The sequence below is a fragment of the Eriocheir sinensis genome, unplaced genomic scaffold (assembly GCF_024679095.1).
Source record: "Eriocheir sinensis breed Jianghai 21 unplaced genomic scaffold, ASM2467909v1 Scaffold110, whole genome shotgun sequence".
NCBI classification, from domain to species: Eukaryota; Metazoa; Arthropoda; class Malacostraca; order Decapoda; family Varunidae; genus Eriocheir; species Eriocheir sinensis.
In genome coordinates, this window is record NW_026110408.1 from 243280 (window position 1) to 262255 (window position 18976).

General features: G+C 46.5%; 1 protein-coding gene across 1 annotated transcript in view; it reads right to left on the reverse strand.

The window, feature by feature from the left end:
* The window catches only part of LOC126989223 (prostaglandin reductase 1-like), a 106299-nt gene that overhangs the window by 30360 nt on the left and 56963 nt on the right, over positions 1 to 18976 (reverse strand). The window contains exon 6 of the mRNA XM_050847859.1: positions 12072 to 12195. Coding sequence (XP_050703816.1) covers positions 12072 to 12195 — 124 coding nt within the window. The remainder of the gene's footprint in view (positions 1 to 12071; positions 12196 to 18976) is intronic.

Consider the following 18976-nt stretch of genomic DNA (forward strand, 5'->3'; position numbering starts at 1 on the left):
GGGATGCTTTTCTGGGCAAGTTCTGCAGGAAGTGATGTGGAAAAGGTGGCAACACTGACCTGCACCACATGCACTCAAAAATGTCTCTCTCTTACCCTCACACACTTGTTCATGCGTTTACTCACACACACACACACACACACACACACACACACACACACACACACACACTGATTTTGAAGTGGTGATGAAGATGGTGAGTGAGTTGAGAAGGGAGAGAGAGGAGGACAAGAGAAAGATAAGTGATCTACAAGCAGAAGTGGTAGAGCTTAAAATTCAGATAACAAAATGCTCTGAGGGAATAAAGGAAAGCGTAGTTTCGGTGGAAAAGATGAATAAGGAGCGGAATAAGTGGAAGGAGAAGTGAAGTGAAGAAAAAGTGGAAGTGGAGCAAAGAGTCAAGAATTTGGAGCAGAAAGTTGATAAAAGATGGTGAGACGATGAAGAGTGAGAGTGTGCAGAGCTTTAAGGAGATTGTGGAGGAGCAGTTGGAGGAGAAGATGGCTGAGAAGGTGGTGAAGGAAATCAAAGAAAATGAGGCACTGGTAATGTAATGCCCCGACGAGCTTCTTTTCTAAATCCTTCCTATTTCTCAACATGGCCTCTGCGTGTATCGAAATAACACGAGAAATTAATCAAGAGTGAGGGTATTCCCCGGCTGCCTGGGATTGAACCCGCAACCAGCGTGACAGGAGAGCCACTCCTTACCAGAGTCGGCCAAAGAGGTACCCCCCTGGCTAAGTGGGTTATGGGAGGCTTGTTCATCAGGCCGTCGCCGCACTACAGTAAGAGGCACGGTGGAGAAAAAGAAGAGTGTCATTGTGTTCGGTGTAAAGGAGGAGAAGACCCCAAACAAATCGGAGGGAAAAGAACTTGAAAGATGTAGTGAAGAAGATCGTAGGGAGGGTACAAGAAGAGGGAAGTGACGTGGTGAAAGAAATAGATGACTGTCATAGGATTGGCAAATACAATGGAGAAAGAGATAGACCAATTAGGATTCGATTCAAGGCACAGAGCGAAGCAGAAGAGGCCCTGGCAGGAGCTTGGAAGCTAGCGGGAGAAGGAGACACCAAAATGATGTGGCTGAGGAAAGATCTGAATGAGCAAGAGAGAGACAAGTTGAATGAACTTAAAGGCGAGGTTCGTGATTTAAATGAGAAGAGATCGGAAGAAGAGAAGGAGCTTTTTTGGAGAGTAATGGATATGAAAGTGAGGAAGTGGTTCATGGTGACGAGGGGAAGGAGAGAAAAAGTCTAACGGGAAAGGAGCAAGGATGGAAAGTGTCTAATACGAATATCAATGGAATAGTGTCATCGTGGATAGAGTTTAACGACTATTTGAGAGACAAAGAACCTGATATTGTGGGGCTGACGGAAACCAAGTTGTGTGACCCAATTGAGGTGGTGGGGATTGGAGAAGGTGCATACAATATATGGAGGAGAGACAGAAAGAGAAAACAGGGAGGAGGTGTGATGTTGATGGTAAGGAAAGGCATTAGGGTGGAGGAGGTGACTGAGGGTGAAGGCTTGGCAGAGGTGCTGAAAGTGGAAACTGTGGGTGCTGAAGGAAGAAGGAGGCAGCATGTAGTAGGGTATGTGCCACCAAGAGCCAATGCACGGAAGGCCCGAGAATATGAACAAATGATACCAGACACAGTGAGTTGCCTGGATGGAGTGTTGAGAGAGGGTGAGAGAATAATTTTAATGGGTGATTTTAATTGTAAAGAGGTAGAATGGGAGGATTGGCAGACGCAGGGAACAGAAGAGTCGTGGGGAGGAAGACTCCTGCAGCTGGCAATGGAACATGTGTTGACGCAATGGATTAAGGAACATACTGGATTCGGGAAAGAAGGAGAGGCATCAAAATTAGACCTGGTTTTTAGCAAGGAACTGGAAGTAATAGAAAATATTAAAATAGACTGCCCAATAGCAAAGAGTGACCATGCGATTGTGGAATTTGAAGTAAAAGAAAAGAGAAGGATTGACCAAAAAGAGGATCACAAAATAGGGAGAAGAAACTCCTCTAAGGCAGACTTTGTCAATATGAGAACTTTTTTTGAGAATGCAAATTGGAGTGGGCTGTACAAAGCCAGGAGTACGCAAGACAAGTGGGAGGAGTTTTTAAAGCTGTACAAAGAAGCCGAGAATAGATATGTCCCTGAGGTACCCAAAAAGGATGTTGGTAAAAAGGAGTGGTTAACAAAAGATGCGAGGCAGCTGGAAAAAGAAAGGAGGAGGCCTGGAAGGGATGGAGGAGACGAGGAAGAATCAACGCGTGGAACAATTTCAAACAAGCAAGGAATGAATACACAAAGATTAGAAGAGAAGAAAAACGGAAATATGGAAAAGATATAATGGACAAATGCAAAGACCAACCTAAATTATTTTAGACATGTGAACGGCAAATTAAAGAACAGAGAAACAATTGATAAACTGAAAATGGATGGAGCTACATATGAAGACCCAGCAGAGATGGCAGAAGTGATGAACAACAGCTTTCATAGAGTTTTCACAGAGGAAGACGAATTCGTACAACCACCGGGCCAGGAAAGAGGAAGGGTTATGCCGGAGATACAGTTAACGGTGCAGGAGGTCAAGGAAAGCTTGAACAAGCTGGATGTAAGAAAGGCGACAGGGCCGGATGGAGTATCAGGGTGGATCCTGAAAGAATGTAGTGAGCAACTTGCAGAGAAACTGCACTCCATAATGAGCGCCTCCCTGCGTGAAGGAAGGGTACCACAAGATTGGAAGAGAGCAAACATAGTACCAATATATAGAGGAGGAAAGAGAGAGGACCCATTAAATTACAGACCGGTATCACTCACTAGTGTGGTTGCAAAGATATGTGAGAGGCTAGTTAAAAACAGGTGGTCGGATTTTTTAGAAAGGGAGAGAATTATCTCGGATTGCCAGTTTGGATTCAGGAGAGGGAGATCTTGTGTCACCAACTTGTTATGTTATTACTCAAGGGTGACAGATTTAATACAAGAGAGAGAAGGCTGGGGGGATGGAGTGTACCTGGATTTGAAAAAGGCATTCGACAAAGTACCACACAGAAGACTAATTTGGAAAATTAAAAATATGGGTGGAGTGGGTGATGGACTTATTAAGTGGCTGGAGGACCTCCTAACTAACAGGGAAATGAGGACAATAATCAAGGACAGGGTTTCCAACTGGTGCCCAGTGAGGAGTGGGGTCCCACAAGGTTCGGTGCTGGCACCAATAATGTTTGCTGTTTGTATAAATGATATGATGGACGGAGTGACCAGCTATGTGAGTTTGTTTGCAGATGATGCAAAGCTATTGAGACGAGTCAATGATGTGAAAGACTGTGAGGCATTGCAGAGGGACCTGGACAAAATATGGGAGTGGAGTGGTACATGGCAGATGGAATTCAACCTTGGGAAATGTAAAAAAATAGAGTTTGGTAGGAGTGGTAGAAGATGTGAATATGATTATAAGATGGGAAGTGAGATAATATGCAGAGGAATGGAAGAAAAAGATTTGGGAGTGACTATCTCAGAGAACATGTCACCGGACAAACACATCAACAGGATAACGGGACAAACTATGAATTTGCTGAGGAACATAAGGACGGCATTTGTGTATTTGGACGAAGAGATGATGAAGAAAATAATAGTTACAATGATAAGGCCAAGGTTGGAGTATGCAGCAGTGGTCTGGTCACCTCATGAAAAGAAGAACATAAGAAAGCTGGAAAGAGTACAGAGAGCGGCAACTAAGATGGTACTGGAACTTAGGGATCAGACTTACGAGGAGAGACTCAATAGCATGGGGCTCACAACCCTGGAGAGAAGAAGAGAGAGAGGAGACCTGATAGCGGTGTACAGGGTGGCGAGTGGGGTGGAGAATCTGGACAGAGAGGACCTGTGTGTGTGGAGCAAGAGAGAAATAAGAGGACATGGAAAGAAGTTGAGGGCGACCACGTGTAGGCGAGATGTGAAAAAGTTTAGCTTCCCAAACAGAAGCATTGAGGTGTGGAATGGACTGGAGGAGGAGGTGGTTTGTGCAAGAAACATTCATGATTTTAAGGAAAAGTTGGATAAGAGAGGATATGGAGACGGGACAGCGCGAGTGTAGCTCTTTTCCTGTATGTCACAACTAGGTAAATACATCTATGTAAATACACACACACACATATGCACGTGAACAGGGCATATACATACCTACTGTTACAGCCGGGTCATTTCTGGGGGTTTTCCCAGACACAGGGAGGTCACCCACATGGCCTGCCATGTGACCCCCCTTTGTTTGCGCTGGTATTCCCGCCCTCGCTGACCCAGCACAAGTTTAGGCCTTTCCTCCAAACAGGAAATTTCCGGTTTGGGGAGCGAGCCCTAGTAATCACGTGGGTTCCCCTGGAATTGTCCGCCCACCTCCGTTTTCCCGCACTCAGGCATAGCAACCGCCGCCTGCTGCAGTTTTCCAGCGCGAACGAGCCCGGGTCAAATGTTACCACCTGACTGTTCTTTTCATTTATACTTCTCCTGCCCCATTACTAAGTGTTGTGACATATCCCGTATATTTCCCTTTTTATGTTTGGGTTAGGAAATGTATTCATTGTACACTCGGCCCTCGATTTAACGGATTAAAAGGGGGGAAGGGAGGTCCGTGTCATGCCCCGGGAGCTTCATTTTCTCTTTTTCTATTTTTCTACACGTCCTCTGCGTGTATCGAAACACGAGAAATTAATCAAGACAAGGTGAGGGTATTCGCCGGCTGCCTGGGATTGAACCTGCGACCAGTGTGACGGGGGAGCCACTCCTTACCGAGTCGGCCAAAGAGGTACTTTGGCTAAGTGGGTTATGGGAGGCTCGTTCATCAGGCAGAGTCGCCGCACTACACGTTGCTTGAAAATACGGTTTTGACGTTTCTAAAGCCGGTGTCGCACTGGGAAAATCTACCCAGCCCCCCTTCTAGCTCGAAACATTTTTTTTTTATGATCCGGGCGGCCCGGCACATGTGTGCGAGCGGCCCCAGCCGCGCGCCGGACTTGAGCAGCTGACGGGCGGCTGATGATGGTGGTGGTAACGATGGGTGTCGGCGGCATGGCCCTCACATCAGTGCCGCCCGGGCGGTGCTTTCGTTGGGGCCCGTGTGTGTGTGTGTGTGGCTGTGTTTATCGTGGGCCCGGGCTCCTCATTTTGCTAATTTTTGTTTTCCACATGTTGCGTGGGACTTCTTTCTCTTCTTCCATCTCTTCTTTTTCAAAAAGAAGAGATGGAAGAAAGGAAAGGGTCCCGTGCAACATGTGGAGGATGGGAATTGGCAAATTGAGAAGCCCAAACCCATAATAAACACAGCCACACACGCGTGGGCCCCGATGGGGACGCCGTTCGGGTGCCGCCGATGCTCATCATCGCCATCACCGCCATCAGCTGCCCGTCAGCTGTTCGGGGCTGGGCCCGGCGTACGGCCGGGGCTGTCTGCACGTGTGCACTTCGCCGCCTGGATGGGTGGCCAAGCGTAAGATGTCGACGGTTTACAATTTTCCCCATAAAGGCGGACACACACTATATGATGCATCCTGTCCGGTGGCCGAAAAGTGGGCAGAGCTAGAGGCCATGAGGCAGTGTGTATGGGTGTAATTTGTGCAGTGCGGCCTCATGACACGGCCCGATGGCCTTCTGTTTAGGGTTTTGACGTTTCTAAAGCTGGTGTCCGTTGAGATTTTGAGGTCCGTTAAATCCGAAATCCGTTAAATCGGGGTCCGTTATATCGAGGGTCGAGTGTACTTAGATTAAAAGATTGTGTAGTCTTATTGTTGTTGGAGGCTGTTGTCCCACCCCACCGCTGACAGCTGGCAACCCGCTTGCAGCGGGGCGTGGACGGCCCCATAATTATAAGAACTGACCCTAGGTCAGGAAGGGTCTTTTCCTGTGTCGTCATCAGTCGAGCAAGGTAGGCCTGGACCTTCCTCCTTTCCACTTCCTTGTGTGCTCAGCAGGTTGTTTCACGCCGACAGTGTGCGTGTTTTTAACTTTTATTTTATGGAAGGAGGAAGCATTTAGCGTTTAAGGTAAGGCTTTATTTTGTGTTTTTTTTCTGTGCCTGTGTTTTACGTGTATTTTCAAGTTAGCCTCCTGAAAACACCCACGTGTATTCAGTTTTAGTTTCTGTTTCATTTAATATTCTTCCATTTATTTCTTTTGCTGTCACCTCGGCCCACGTGGCCATTTTTCCATACGAGTAAGTGAAACCTTAATTGGCAATCTTGTTTTTTTTGTAATTAATGTAAATTAAATTAGTTAATATAGTCTTTTCTAATAACTTGCATTTTCATTCAACCATTTCTTTGTTTTAAATTATCCTTTTTGTTGTTGTTTGGTTAAAGGGGAAAAGAGCCTGGTGTTTTGAGGCAAACCCAACCCATTTTTTTTTTTTTTGTCTTTTTTTTTTTTTGTGTAACATTTACCAAGACCCCTTGACCACCCCAGTGGCAACACTGGGGGCGTAACAATACAAACACACACGTGTACACACTCCCATGCATCACTGCCCCTCCAGTTGTAGCAGACGACTTCTAGTTCAGCTCGCACTCAGTTAGGTCGCACGCACAGCAGCTTATCATGTGCACCCGGGAGCACCTTTCGTAAGGTATGAGGAGCAGATAAGCTATCATTAAGTTGTAAAAAAGTGTTTGCAGGCACTAAGGATGTAGAATAGTAGTAATGAACACCAGAACTGATGGAGAAATGCAGCCGGTCGCAGTATCCACAAGTCCTGCCCAGCCATCGGCATTGTTTTGATCTGATGAGCCGCCTTGAGGACTTCTATTTTTGCAGAGCAAATCCAGATCAGATTCAGATCCTGATCAATGGTCTGGAGCTGACCAGTGTTCTAAAACGAAGTGGTCATTCTTTAGATTCGCTGATGTATACTGGGGGTCAGGAAAGGATTAATTAATTTTACAGTTTCTTATGGGAAAATTAGTTTAAGATACAAACAAATCAGTTTAAAAACAGCATTTAGGTGTGAATTTAGTTAAAAAATCGAGGTTTCACTGTATTTTAATAAAGCTTAATTTATAGGAAGGAAGAAATGCAGGCAATGGAAGACTGTTCCAGAGTTGATCTATGCACATCTTGGTTCACTCAATCAATCATTCAATCATTGGGGGCATCCGCCCACCCTACAACACCAAGCCCGGGGCTGCCTCAAGGCAAGTCTCCATGCAGGCCCCACTCTAATTCTAAGACCTCCTGGAAGGATCCACTGACATGCCCAAGCTATAAACTCTGTGGGTGTCCCCTTGGCCACCTCAACTCAAGATTGTCTCCTACAGACACAACCCAATGAGCAGGGTTGGCTTCTAGGCACTCTCAGTCCCAGAGTACAGGCCAGTCAGAAAAAAACAATAGTCCTTGTAAGAATCCTGCAGAGTTGCAGGAGATCCTAGAGTTCTTCACAATGCATAGTCAAATGCCTTCTTGAGATCGACAACATGTTGGGGCTCCACCAGTACACGAAGCACTCGGGTACGGCCAGATGTCAACTTACCAGGCGTGAACCCAGACTGTTCAGGTCTCTGCAGCTTCAGCAGCTGGCTGCAAATTCACATCAGCAATAGGTGGGCAATCACCTTGCCTGGCACACTGAGCAGTGTAATACCACGGTAGTTGTTGCAGTCCTGTCAGTTCCCTTTCCCTTTCCAGTAGGGATGACCAGCCCCCTCTTCCAGTCAGGAGGAATGGTACCGGACTGACATACGGCAGCCAAGACCACATGCAACCCATGGATCATGGCCTTATCTCCAGCTTTGAACAGCTCCATAATGATGTTAAAGATGTCAGGTGCCTTTCCAGTCCTCAACTTTGTCACAGCCTCTCTGTCCTTGTCAAGAGAAGGCAGTCTTTCGTCAATGGGTGGATCAGCATCTGCCACCTGCAACCCAGCAACTGGAAACTGCTCACATCGAGGGTCCGCCGTGTACAGCTGGTCAAAATACTCAGCCCAAAGAGCCCTCTGCCCATCCATGTCCGACACAAGGCAGCCGTCAGTTGTTCGGATAGCACTCACCTGAGAGGGAGGCTTGGAGCGGGGCTTCTTCAGGGCTCAGTAAGCACATCAGGGGTAATTTACATTTAAAAAGCCCTTGCCTTCCTCAGCAAAACCCCTAATGTATCTCTCCTTGTCTCTCCAAGGAGAGTTCTAGTCCTACGTGACAGAGCCCTATATTGGTTCTGATTCCCAGCAAGTCTGACAGCATGACTCTGCTCAATATTCTCCAGCATCTCAATAAAGGCAAATCCACTCCCAGATCTCAGGTGCTCTACAATGCAATTGGCAGATTGACGAGTTTCACTTTTAAAGGTATTTCACAGTTCTAAAGGGTTCTCAAGGCCACTAATCACACTGGACCAATTTGAGACTGTCACTGCATAGTCCTGAGGACATGCCAGGCCTTTCAGCCTCTAAAGATGGAACACATTAGTGTTGCATCTCAAGATTCTTCTTGACCTGACATGAAGCTTGAGTGTTGCAACAACAAGCCTATGATCAGTTCTAAAAACCTCAGCACTCCGGCAAACCCTGCAGTTCTGAAGGATACTCCTATGAGTACTTACGAGGATGTGGGATGTGATCAATCTCCTTAGCTACCGCTTCGGCATCGCTATACCAAGTGCAGCGGTGCAGGTCTGGTCTCTGGTACCAGGAACCTGCAACTCTCAACATCTTGGATCAAGCAAAATTCAGGAGGAGAAAGCTGTTGGTGTTCCTGGTACCAGATCCATGGGGACCATCACATAGCTTGTAGCCAACCCTGTCAGTGCCAGCAGAAGCATTGAAGCCACCCAGAACAATGAGTGTGTCCCGAGGGCGGCATTGGTCTAACATTGAGTCGAGTTTGGCGTAGAACACCTCCTCATCAGTTTCACACATTTTGGTGGGAGCATAAACAGCAACAGGAGACATGAGGCCCAGTGTGTGCTTTGGCCTCACTAGCACTATACACTCGTCAACCAGAGTAATCTGAGCCACATTTTTTTTGTGTATGTGTTGTGTGTGTGTTGTGTGTGCGAGCTGCCTGCAGCACCAGTAGACTTTCTTGAGGGGCCTTATGGATGGCCCCAGCCCATTAGTAGCACAGGCTAATTTCATTTATAGTGGCTGCTGTGACGTGTGACTCTTGCTTAGCCCATGCTGCCCCCCGCTGATCCTCTTGACCGAAGTCGCCGATTGAAGATGCGAACAGCATGTGGCCGCTGAAGTTAGGGTTGATTGAAGACGTGGACAGCATGTGGGTAATTCTCCATCTCTTGGCGATGACTTGAAAAATCCATGTTTCGGTGGGGACTCGAACCTAGTACTTGCAAGGTCCTCAGACTCACCACTCCAGCATGCTAACTGCTCGGCCACAGCCTCCCCAGTGGTTGCAGTTGGCTGGAGATGCCTATAACAACTCCCTTAAGATGGGCACCATTACTCATGCCTGACCAGAAGTAGGAATACCTTACCCCCTACTGATCTCACCACTGCCAGGCCTCCTCATCTCAGAAAGTCTCACTGTATCCACACTCAGACTTCTGAACTCATCAGACAGGTAGGGCAGTTGGTTACCATCCAAGAGGCTCTAGACGTTCTAGGAGCCCGGTCCTGGTTCTGCGTGTGGGCGCTGCTTCTGCACCTCCCTGGCCATCCCTAAAATAAAAGGAGGGGCAAGGAGGTCCTTCCTCCTTCGAGGTGCAGGGTCCCGTAGGCTCTGGCCTGCATCCGTCACTGATGACGGCTCCACTGGTCCACTGGTTTGCATCATACAATAAAACCCCAACCATCCAGCCCCTGGGTATCTGGAAACCTTATGAATCCATCAAAAACTTGGCTGGTCAAAGAGTGGAAAAATTCTAATACAAATTGTTGAAAAATTATGAATATCTAACTGATGCCAGTTTTGAAATACCTGATTTGAAATATGCCTCATTTCCATCACCTCCAAAGTAGGCCTGCCCAGCATACAGTTGAGCCATTGGCCAAGCAGCATTATGCAGCATTGCTGGTGCTCTAAAAGCGGGCGTGGGATTGCCTTTGCGACAGTGGCGGCGCTCTCAAATTTTGCCAAGATGGCAGCGTTGGCAGGGCACCTGAACCAAGACCAAGACTGAGCCGCTACACAGGGGGAATGAGTGGTCAGCCAGACAATGTAAACAATGGGGTCATTGTAGATGATGAGTATAGCCAGTGTTACCATTGCTGCATCTTCCTGTTTCTATGAATGTTTTGATCAGCTATGATTACTGTTTCCAGTAGAGGGTCACCTGTGAGAGCAGCTGAGAGAATACTGAGGGAGCTGTGTGTGGGACGCCACCTTTGTTGCACTCAGCTGATCCACTGTTCCGCTGGACATATAAACCCAAGAAGAAGTTGTGTCGCGAACGGGTCAACCATACACGGGGCTGCCCTGCGTTCAATTGCAACAGAGATGACAATGGCCATGTTCATTGGCTGTGACATTTCCTTGGTAACAAAGTGTCTCCCCGCCCGGCAGGGAGTTTGGTTCCAGTATTTGGCTGGCCATTTTGTCAAGACTTGTTGGTAGTCCTGCTACTGGACTGTTGGTGGCATTGCACAGCGTTGCTTGCCTAACGGCTCAGTGTCTGGTAAGTATGTACAATGTTATTGTACATACTTACAATCAGGAGATCCATTTCTGAGTGTATAGTACCTGTGTAAACATGTTTAGTTCAATTAAATTTCATGGGGAACTTTGGGAGTATACCGCAAGTGTCTGGAATTTTCGCTCATCTGGCACCTCTGAATCCCTGTGGCTGCTGGTTACTGGAGGTTTAACTGTACAGTAAAGTCACGAATCTCGATCAATCTCATCTCGATATTTCGCATCTCGAATGCACCTTCAAGAACCCACGATTCACATATCTCGATCAAATTACACGAATCTCAATCGCTGTTTTTTTCGATTGCTCTCCCACCTTTTGAAAAAGAAGAGATGGAAGAAAAGAAAGAAGTCTTATACAACATGTGGAAAATAAGAATTAGCAAATTGAAAAGCCTAAACCCATAATAAACACAGCCACACACCGGCCCGGTAGCTCAGGGGTAGAGCGTCTGGCTCACCTCGGCCGGGTGAAGATAAGTTGGGTTTATCTTCTTTCACGTGTAGCCCCTGTTCACCTAGCAGTGAGTAGGTACGTGACGTCAGGCAAGGAGTTGTGACCTCGTTGTCGCAGTGTGTTGTGTGTGAGTGGTCTCAGTCCTACCCTAAGATTGGTACTACGAGCTCTGTGTTCTTCCGTAGAGGAACGGCTGGCTGTCTCGAGAGAGACCCGCAGCAGACCAAGAGGTGAATTACAAGCCCTAATAAAAATACCGTTTAGGTGGCGCCGATACAAAGGCTATGCCACCGACACTCATCATCATCAGCAGCAGCAGCCACCCGTCAGGTGTTCAAACCCAGCGTGTGGTCAAGGTTGTTTACATAAGACCTCTTCTATTTACAAGGATCCGTTTTAGATCACTGATCTGGCTGGAGAACCCGTGTTCTATTTACCACTGAGATCTGGGGCCAGTTTCATCAAAAGTCCCAAGTCCTTGGAAGTGGTCTCAAGGAGTCCCAAGTGGTCTCAAGGAGTCCCAAGCACACTTGGGACTCCTTGAGACCACTTCCAAGGAATTGGGACCTTTGATGAAACCGGCCCCTTGATTCTCATGATCTAGGTGATCCAGATCCTGATCTGCCTGATCTAGAGGTTGAGGTGGGTTGTAGCAGATGACACCTGCAGTCCAGCTCTCACACAGTCGCACTCAGCATCTCCTCTGACTTTATTTTGATTATACAACCCAAGAGTGTAATGTATAGTGTGTGATACTTTAGGTGTAAGCTTGAAAGTTAATATAGTCGATATAGGTTAGTTGGCAAGGCTTTGGTCCCAATTGCATTTTTCCCCATAAGAAGTTAACTTCGCATCTCGATATTTCAAATCTCGGTCAGTATTTTTGGTCCCAATTAGGATCGAGATTCAAGATTCTACTGTACAAGGAAAAATATTTGCCAGTAACACAGATGTGACAGACATGAAAGAAAATAAGACCTACTTGTGAGGACGGGCTTCCCAATGTCCTTGCTTTCATCATTGTAGGTGGAGATGGCGCCACACAGAGACACATAACCATACTCTGTCATGTGCGACAAGGCCTCAGCAGTGAACAGCCCTCCAACCTGGAAAAAGAAAGACTCCTCTGTGGTGAGTTGATCTGAGCCCATGGTTGTCACAAGGTCCATGTACACTCTTGAACAAGGCAAGTATCAGAAGCTATTTTGAGCTCAAGCTTAGGGGATAAACTTACACATGCCTTATACCTGTACAGGTAGCCCTCAAGTTAAGTGGGGTTTAGTTCCAACAGGCTGGTCATGAGTCAAACTGGTCATGTCATAATTTACATTAATAATAAAATAAATATTATTTAAATGTCCCACCATGAATAGAGCAGCATTCTCATGGCCTCACCCCATCCCTGTGTTAGGTTGACCCTTCAGCCATACAGCGTTGTACAGAATTACACAATGGAGCTACAAAATATTGCTGAGATATCTCCTCTTCGTACACGCCTCGGCTAGCTTGCGGCAGAACATTATAAAGAAATAAGCAAAAATGACAGACCTTTGGCTGAATTCCTCCCTCCCCCGCCCTCCTCCACTCATCACTCATATCACTATAAAACACTTGCCTGCGCCATGACAGGCTGGGGCCAACTACCATCCAGGCACCTCAAGAAAGCCTACCAGCCCAAATGAACACCACTGAGTGCCAGGATTCGAACCCGGGCCTTCTGACTAGAAGTCAGGGCAGCATACCAACCAGACCACCAATGGGCTAAAAGGTTACCGCGCCAGAGGCCACTTCTGCGGCCATTAACTGACGCCCCATCCCCGCACTGTGGACACGAAGGTGAAGGTAACCCACCGTATGTGCCATGAGGGTTTGATTAAAAGCGTTTCCGTCAGTCACGGGTGTGGGCGGGGTTACCTTCACCTTCATGTCCACAGTGCGGGGCTGGGGCGTCAGTTAATGGCCGCAGAAGTGGCCTCTGGCGCGGTAACCTTTTAGTCCATCGGTGGTCTGGTTGGTATGCTGCCCTGACTTCTAGTCAGAAGGCCCGGGTTCGAATCCTGGCACTCAGTGGTGTTCATTTGGGATGTTTTTGACTGTGTTAATACAGTTTCTCTGATGAAGCCTACTGGCGCTATAGGCTGGGAAAAAAAAAGCTATATTCATACACAGGTGCATACATCATCATGTTTCAGCATGGAAAATGGCCTAAAATAATATTCATGTGGCATCTTGAGGTAAACTAGCATCTGCGATGGCCTTGGAGGCAGCAGAGCTGACACATACATCAGTCACCCCAGAGGAGCCAGAGATAGTTATCGCACGTCGGCTCGTGACCAGGATTTCCAAGACACGCGAAGTCCTTCAAATCAAAGAAAAAAAAATGGAATTCAGCAAAGAATACCAACCGGGAAGGCAACTAGGCTTAAAGGGTGAACTCTTTAAGTTCCCGCAGACTTTAACTCTCCTATTTAGAAAATGGGATTACAGTATACCTAACATGAGTCGGACCAATTGGGGGAAGGCCAATCCAAGTTATCCGAAAATACGAGTTACCCGAGGGATTTTTATTTTCACATTTTGCACACCTGTTACCACTAACAGTTGAAATGGTCTGTGTAATGTATTACGTAAATAGGTACTACATACATGGCGTGCACACACACATACACACGAGGCATACACACACACACACACACACATGTACCGCACCATGAGCTCGGCACGGCTCACACCTCATGGTCATGTATAACAGCCATTTTGTCTGCCACCGACAGCATCTTCAGCTTCCTAACTGACGTGGAAGACACAGCCTTGCCCTTAGAAACCATAGTAAAATTACAGTACCCTCTCGAGTTTCGCGCTTGCTTCATTCCGAAGGTATAGCGCTAAACTCGAGGATTGCAAAATTCGAGGTATTGAAATACAGTAAAACCCCGATTATCCGAAAGCGGATTATCCGAAAAACCGGATTATCCAAAATTGATCTGGATAATGCAATTAAATTTTTTTTTTCTATACTAAAACGTTATAAAACATCAAAAATAAATAAAAGTAACTACATATGTACTATATTAACACATTTAAAATTGATAAGAACAGTTAAAATGAATATGCTTTCTAATACGTATTGCCGAAATAGCTTGTAACGAATAGATCAATGTATTAGACAAAAAACATTAAACAAACTCTCAACAACACCACGTCCGCACCTTCGCCCCAGCAAGGACGTAGGTGCGGCGAACGAACAAACTACTGCACGACTACTCTCACACCGTACTCTCAAGACAACGACACAAACACGACTCCCCTCTCCACTCCATGCCACATTCCCCTTCCAACATACGAGTTGCGCGATAATATGAGTCATCATACTGTGTCTCCACCTGCACGATGCATCAAGGTCACACTTGCAAGCTTGCACAACCATTCACAATCGCACTCTGCAACATTCACAATTCAGATCTGCAACGCTCACAAGTATTAACATACACTGGTCCAGACAAGGAGACACACAGACAAACATACAATAAAACATTTACATCACACGTTTTAAGCGTACTACTTTGTTTAGCGTAGCGTGTGTTTGTTTGGTTTCATTGTTTACATCGTCAGTCGGCGGCAGTCGCGTCACACACTTCACACTGGGCAGCATATCGTTCTACCTGTGCTTCGACCTCACTTCTTTCTACATCACCATGCCGAAAGAAACCGGGAAAAGGAAGAAAGTCGTCCTTACCATACAGCAGAACACAATGCCGACGATCAAACTGGCGGCGATCATAATGGCGGCCATAAATCCAGATTATCCGAAAAATCGGCTTATCCGAAAGAGGCTTCCCCCCCTTCCATTTCGGATAATCGGGGTTTTACTGTACATGAAAAAACGCTTATTGGTTCCGGCCCGTGGAAAAAAAAAACTTTTTTTTTTTTACTTGACTCCCTTGTTATCACAATTTTTTCGACTTTACTCTCTTGTTATCTCAAAATGCGTACCTTGGTAATAGGCAGAAAATGTGAAGTGAGAACAGGTTGTTCTGAAGCCACAGTTGCAGGTGGCTGCCTTACAATTGGCTGGCAGTTCTGAATACACGCTTGTGATCCACGTGGTGTCGTCTGCTAATGTAAGGGTGGATGCTCGCGGTCACCCGTGGTACAGTTGGACAAACCTGTAGCTTCTGGTAGTTTTCTGTGTGTTATGGTATAATCTGCTAACTCTTTCTCTTATATATCATCAAACCACTAACATCATGATTGACTTTTCAATGCCTATTGAACGTAAACTGACGCCGCAATTGCAAGATAGCTCCCAGAGAGGTTGAACTTGCTTACTGCCTCCATATTTCCCTCAGCGCTCACAAAGACCACAAGCGGACAAAAAAGAACAAATCCAGGCAAATTAACACTTTTAATGCTGTGTATTCCCACAGCGCGCATGCGTGGTGGACGGCAGAATGACTAATTTCAGCAGGAAGATATTTCTCGCAACACCGGCCAGTGTATAGTGGCCCTTCTTCTTCTTCTTTTGACCTGTAATGCTTTGTATTGCATCTTAGGTCTTCCTTCTCCACACTTTTGTGCTTCACAACATGCACTTAGGGCCGCTTTCACAGCCATTTTGTTTGTATTGATCGTTACCAATGGCAGCGATCGCCGCTCCAGTATTTCCACGTGAAACTGCCCGATGGACAGTGATGTGATGTGATGGTGTCGGAGGTATTGCCTTCACAACGGTACCTCGTGGCGGATGCGGGGTTAGCCTCGCCCCGCACCTTACCACACACTCTCAAAACCTGTCGCTTTCTCTGCAGCCACCACTACCCCATCGGCCAGTTTCACGTGGAAAACTAAAGCGTCGATCGCTGCCATTGGTAACGATCAAAACAGTGACAGTGAAAGTGGCCCTTATTTACCCCACAGTGCGCACTGATACACTTCACCCTGAACTTTGGTGTTTTTCTGTTCTTTTCTTTCCCTGATTGTGGTTTTCTATGCCCTTTTGCTATTTTCCACTGTGACCTTTCACCGTCGCTGCCATGCATTATAGGTCAAAAGAAGAAGAAGAAGAGGAAAACATCACTGGGAGATCTACAATTTTCATAGACTCGGGAAAAAAGTTTTTTGGACTGTGGTTCCCCAGCACGGGGTGTTCTCTTATCCTGTTAATCAAGCAGTAAGCAAAGCAGCTCTGCCAGTCCATTTTACGACTCTCTTGGTGGGCCATCTTCCACTGCTCCTCACTCCTCAGCCCTGCCGTCGTCTGTTTGTTTACATGCAGCCGTGAGGTACCCACATACCCACGCTCGTATTCACAACCGTTTTCCGATCATACAGACAACCAACAACTCCCTCCCGGTTGGGCATACGGGCAACCGCGGTTGCCCATAGCCCCAATGGTTGGACACCGCCTTTTAAGGCAGCACGCATGATGCCGACGGTAGGCAGACGTGACCCATACATGTCAAAGGAGCGTGAAACTCGTGGCGGTAATGCGTGAAAGTCGTGATGGTAAGAATTTAGGACTAAGCGCTAAACTCAAGGATCGCGAAACTCGGATAGCGCGAAACTCGAGAGGGTACTGTACAAAGGCAACAATAAGGGCTACAGAGCAAGCAAAAGCTGAGGGAGACACTGCCACGCACTTGTCAGCTGTGTAAACACCGATCTTGGTGCCGGCACTGCCGGCTTGGCTCCCGTTTCGCGTCTCCAACGGCTCAGACAACTCCTCAAATGACTCGGACGATGTAAGAGCTATTAGCGGTGCGTTTGAGAAATGGAATCGCGTCACCCCGGGCGCCCAGACCAACTGGACCTCTCTATCAAATGCTTTTGTGCGCCTCTCAGTTAAGCCTCGTCGTTGCTATGGTAATGACGTCTCACTGGCAGGAAAATGGCGTCCGCTTCTCTCTCTTAGCTGTTCTGGCAGCAAAATGGCGTTCGGTGATGATCTTGCACGTTTAAACATTCATCACTAGCTGTTCTGGCTGACGAGCTCCTTGCAACAGAGGATGAAAAGGAAGCTGCAGTGGTTATTGTGGCACAGCGAGGTGAAATTCAATGGAAGCACTTATATGTGTTTGTTTGGGCCGCCATATTTGCTGATGACGTCATCACAGCACGGAGGTGCCCTACCTCTCCAAACTGAGCTGCAGCGAGCAGTCCGGATTGGGAATCCAGGCTGCGGCGTCACAGGTTTGAGAGCACACGGATCTGTCCGTGCAGCCCGAGTCGCTCTCTCAAACGCAGCCCAGGGGTATTTTAGCCAGTATATAAGCCGAGTGGCTTAAAATTACTCAATCAATGGGCAAAAAATGCCTACCGGTGCACTCAAGATAGAATGGGGGAAAAAAAAAAAAAAAAGATCCTGAAAGTGTCCGACTTATCCGATATTCGGCTTATTCGGGTCCGACTTCAGCGGGGTTTACTGTAGTTTCAGTTTTTCTGCAATAACTTCGCTATTTGACAGATTTTTATGAACAATACATCATTGGAAAAAAGAGCTGAAGTGTTAGTTTTTGATCCTGAGTTTTCTTTTCAGTTAAGGGACAATTGTCAGAAAAAAAAATAGTTAGATACACCAATAAAATTGAAAAAAATTCTCACCATTTAACAAAAACAAATTGAAAAATTTTCCATGATGAATCATTTGGATTCTGCTTTAAGTTTTTATGGTATTTTTTCAGCAACGTAGGTCATTAGATGAGAGAGAAATTCAGAGTTGCGTTTTATAAATTTTTTTATTTTTTCCTGCTATTATGTATCGACTTATAGATCTGAAAGTAAGCGTATATTACTTCACCATGAATTCACATGATTTCACATGAATATAATCAGGATCATAGCTAATAATTACCCCTTTCATCGCAGAATGCTCGCCGCGACCAGTAGTGCATTTGCTGGTGGTGCTAAACGCTCGCAGTGAGCTCCAGTCGCACTCAAATCTCCCGCATATGAGTGTGTTCCAACAATAATTCTCATCCCACAGCATTGCCAATCAAGTGGGTTTTCCACTAAATTTGGTGGAAAATCATATCAGCCTAGTGCGGAAAATCTACGGACGAGTAACTGGTGGATGTACTTGTTCTATAGCAGCATTTTTGCATAGCTTCACCTATTACCTGACTGATTCTTTGACCAAATAGTTGTAAATTTTGCAGTTGGCAATACCACCTTGCCAGCAACCCATTAAGAGATCTCTGCAGATCCCTCAATATGACTGACCATCGCACAAACACTGACGTAAGTGTTCACAAGCAACACCTCCTGAATGTGCCTGTACGTTCACAGGAGAGGCATACATAACCAATTCCTATAGATCTGGGCCTCCTCTTTCCAATGGGGCTTTTGATTTTGGATGAATAGTTTTGAGATAAGCGGTTAAAAGAGACCCGATTCCCCCGTTCGGCTGCCATAGTGCTCCTGGGGGGATAGTCACCTTCCTCGCCATGCGCAATAAAAGGGTTAAAGATATGGCGGACGCTCCCCTCGACCCCATCCCTAGAAAGTTCCGTCTTCACAGTCTTTCCTCAGTTGTGGGAAGAGAGGATGAGGAGGGTCTGCTTTGCCCATTGCAGGCTCTACATCAGTACATTTAAACAACATCTTCCTCCTCTCAGCCTAGAAATCTTTTCATCTCGGTGCGGGATCCCAAACGGCCAATGTCTGAAACAACAAGATCCTTTTTTCTTTGGGATACAATTAAGACAGCCCACGAGTCTTTTTCCGGGGATTTTGGCCCTTAGTTCAAGGTCTGAGCACATGACATACAGGGTATTGCCACATCTATGCTTCTATGGAAGAAAAGTTCCATTGCCCTGGTTTGAGTGAAAGGAGGGAGGGAGGGAGAGAGGGAGGAATACAAGACACATGGATGCGCTTAATCAAAGAAGG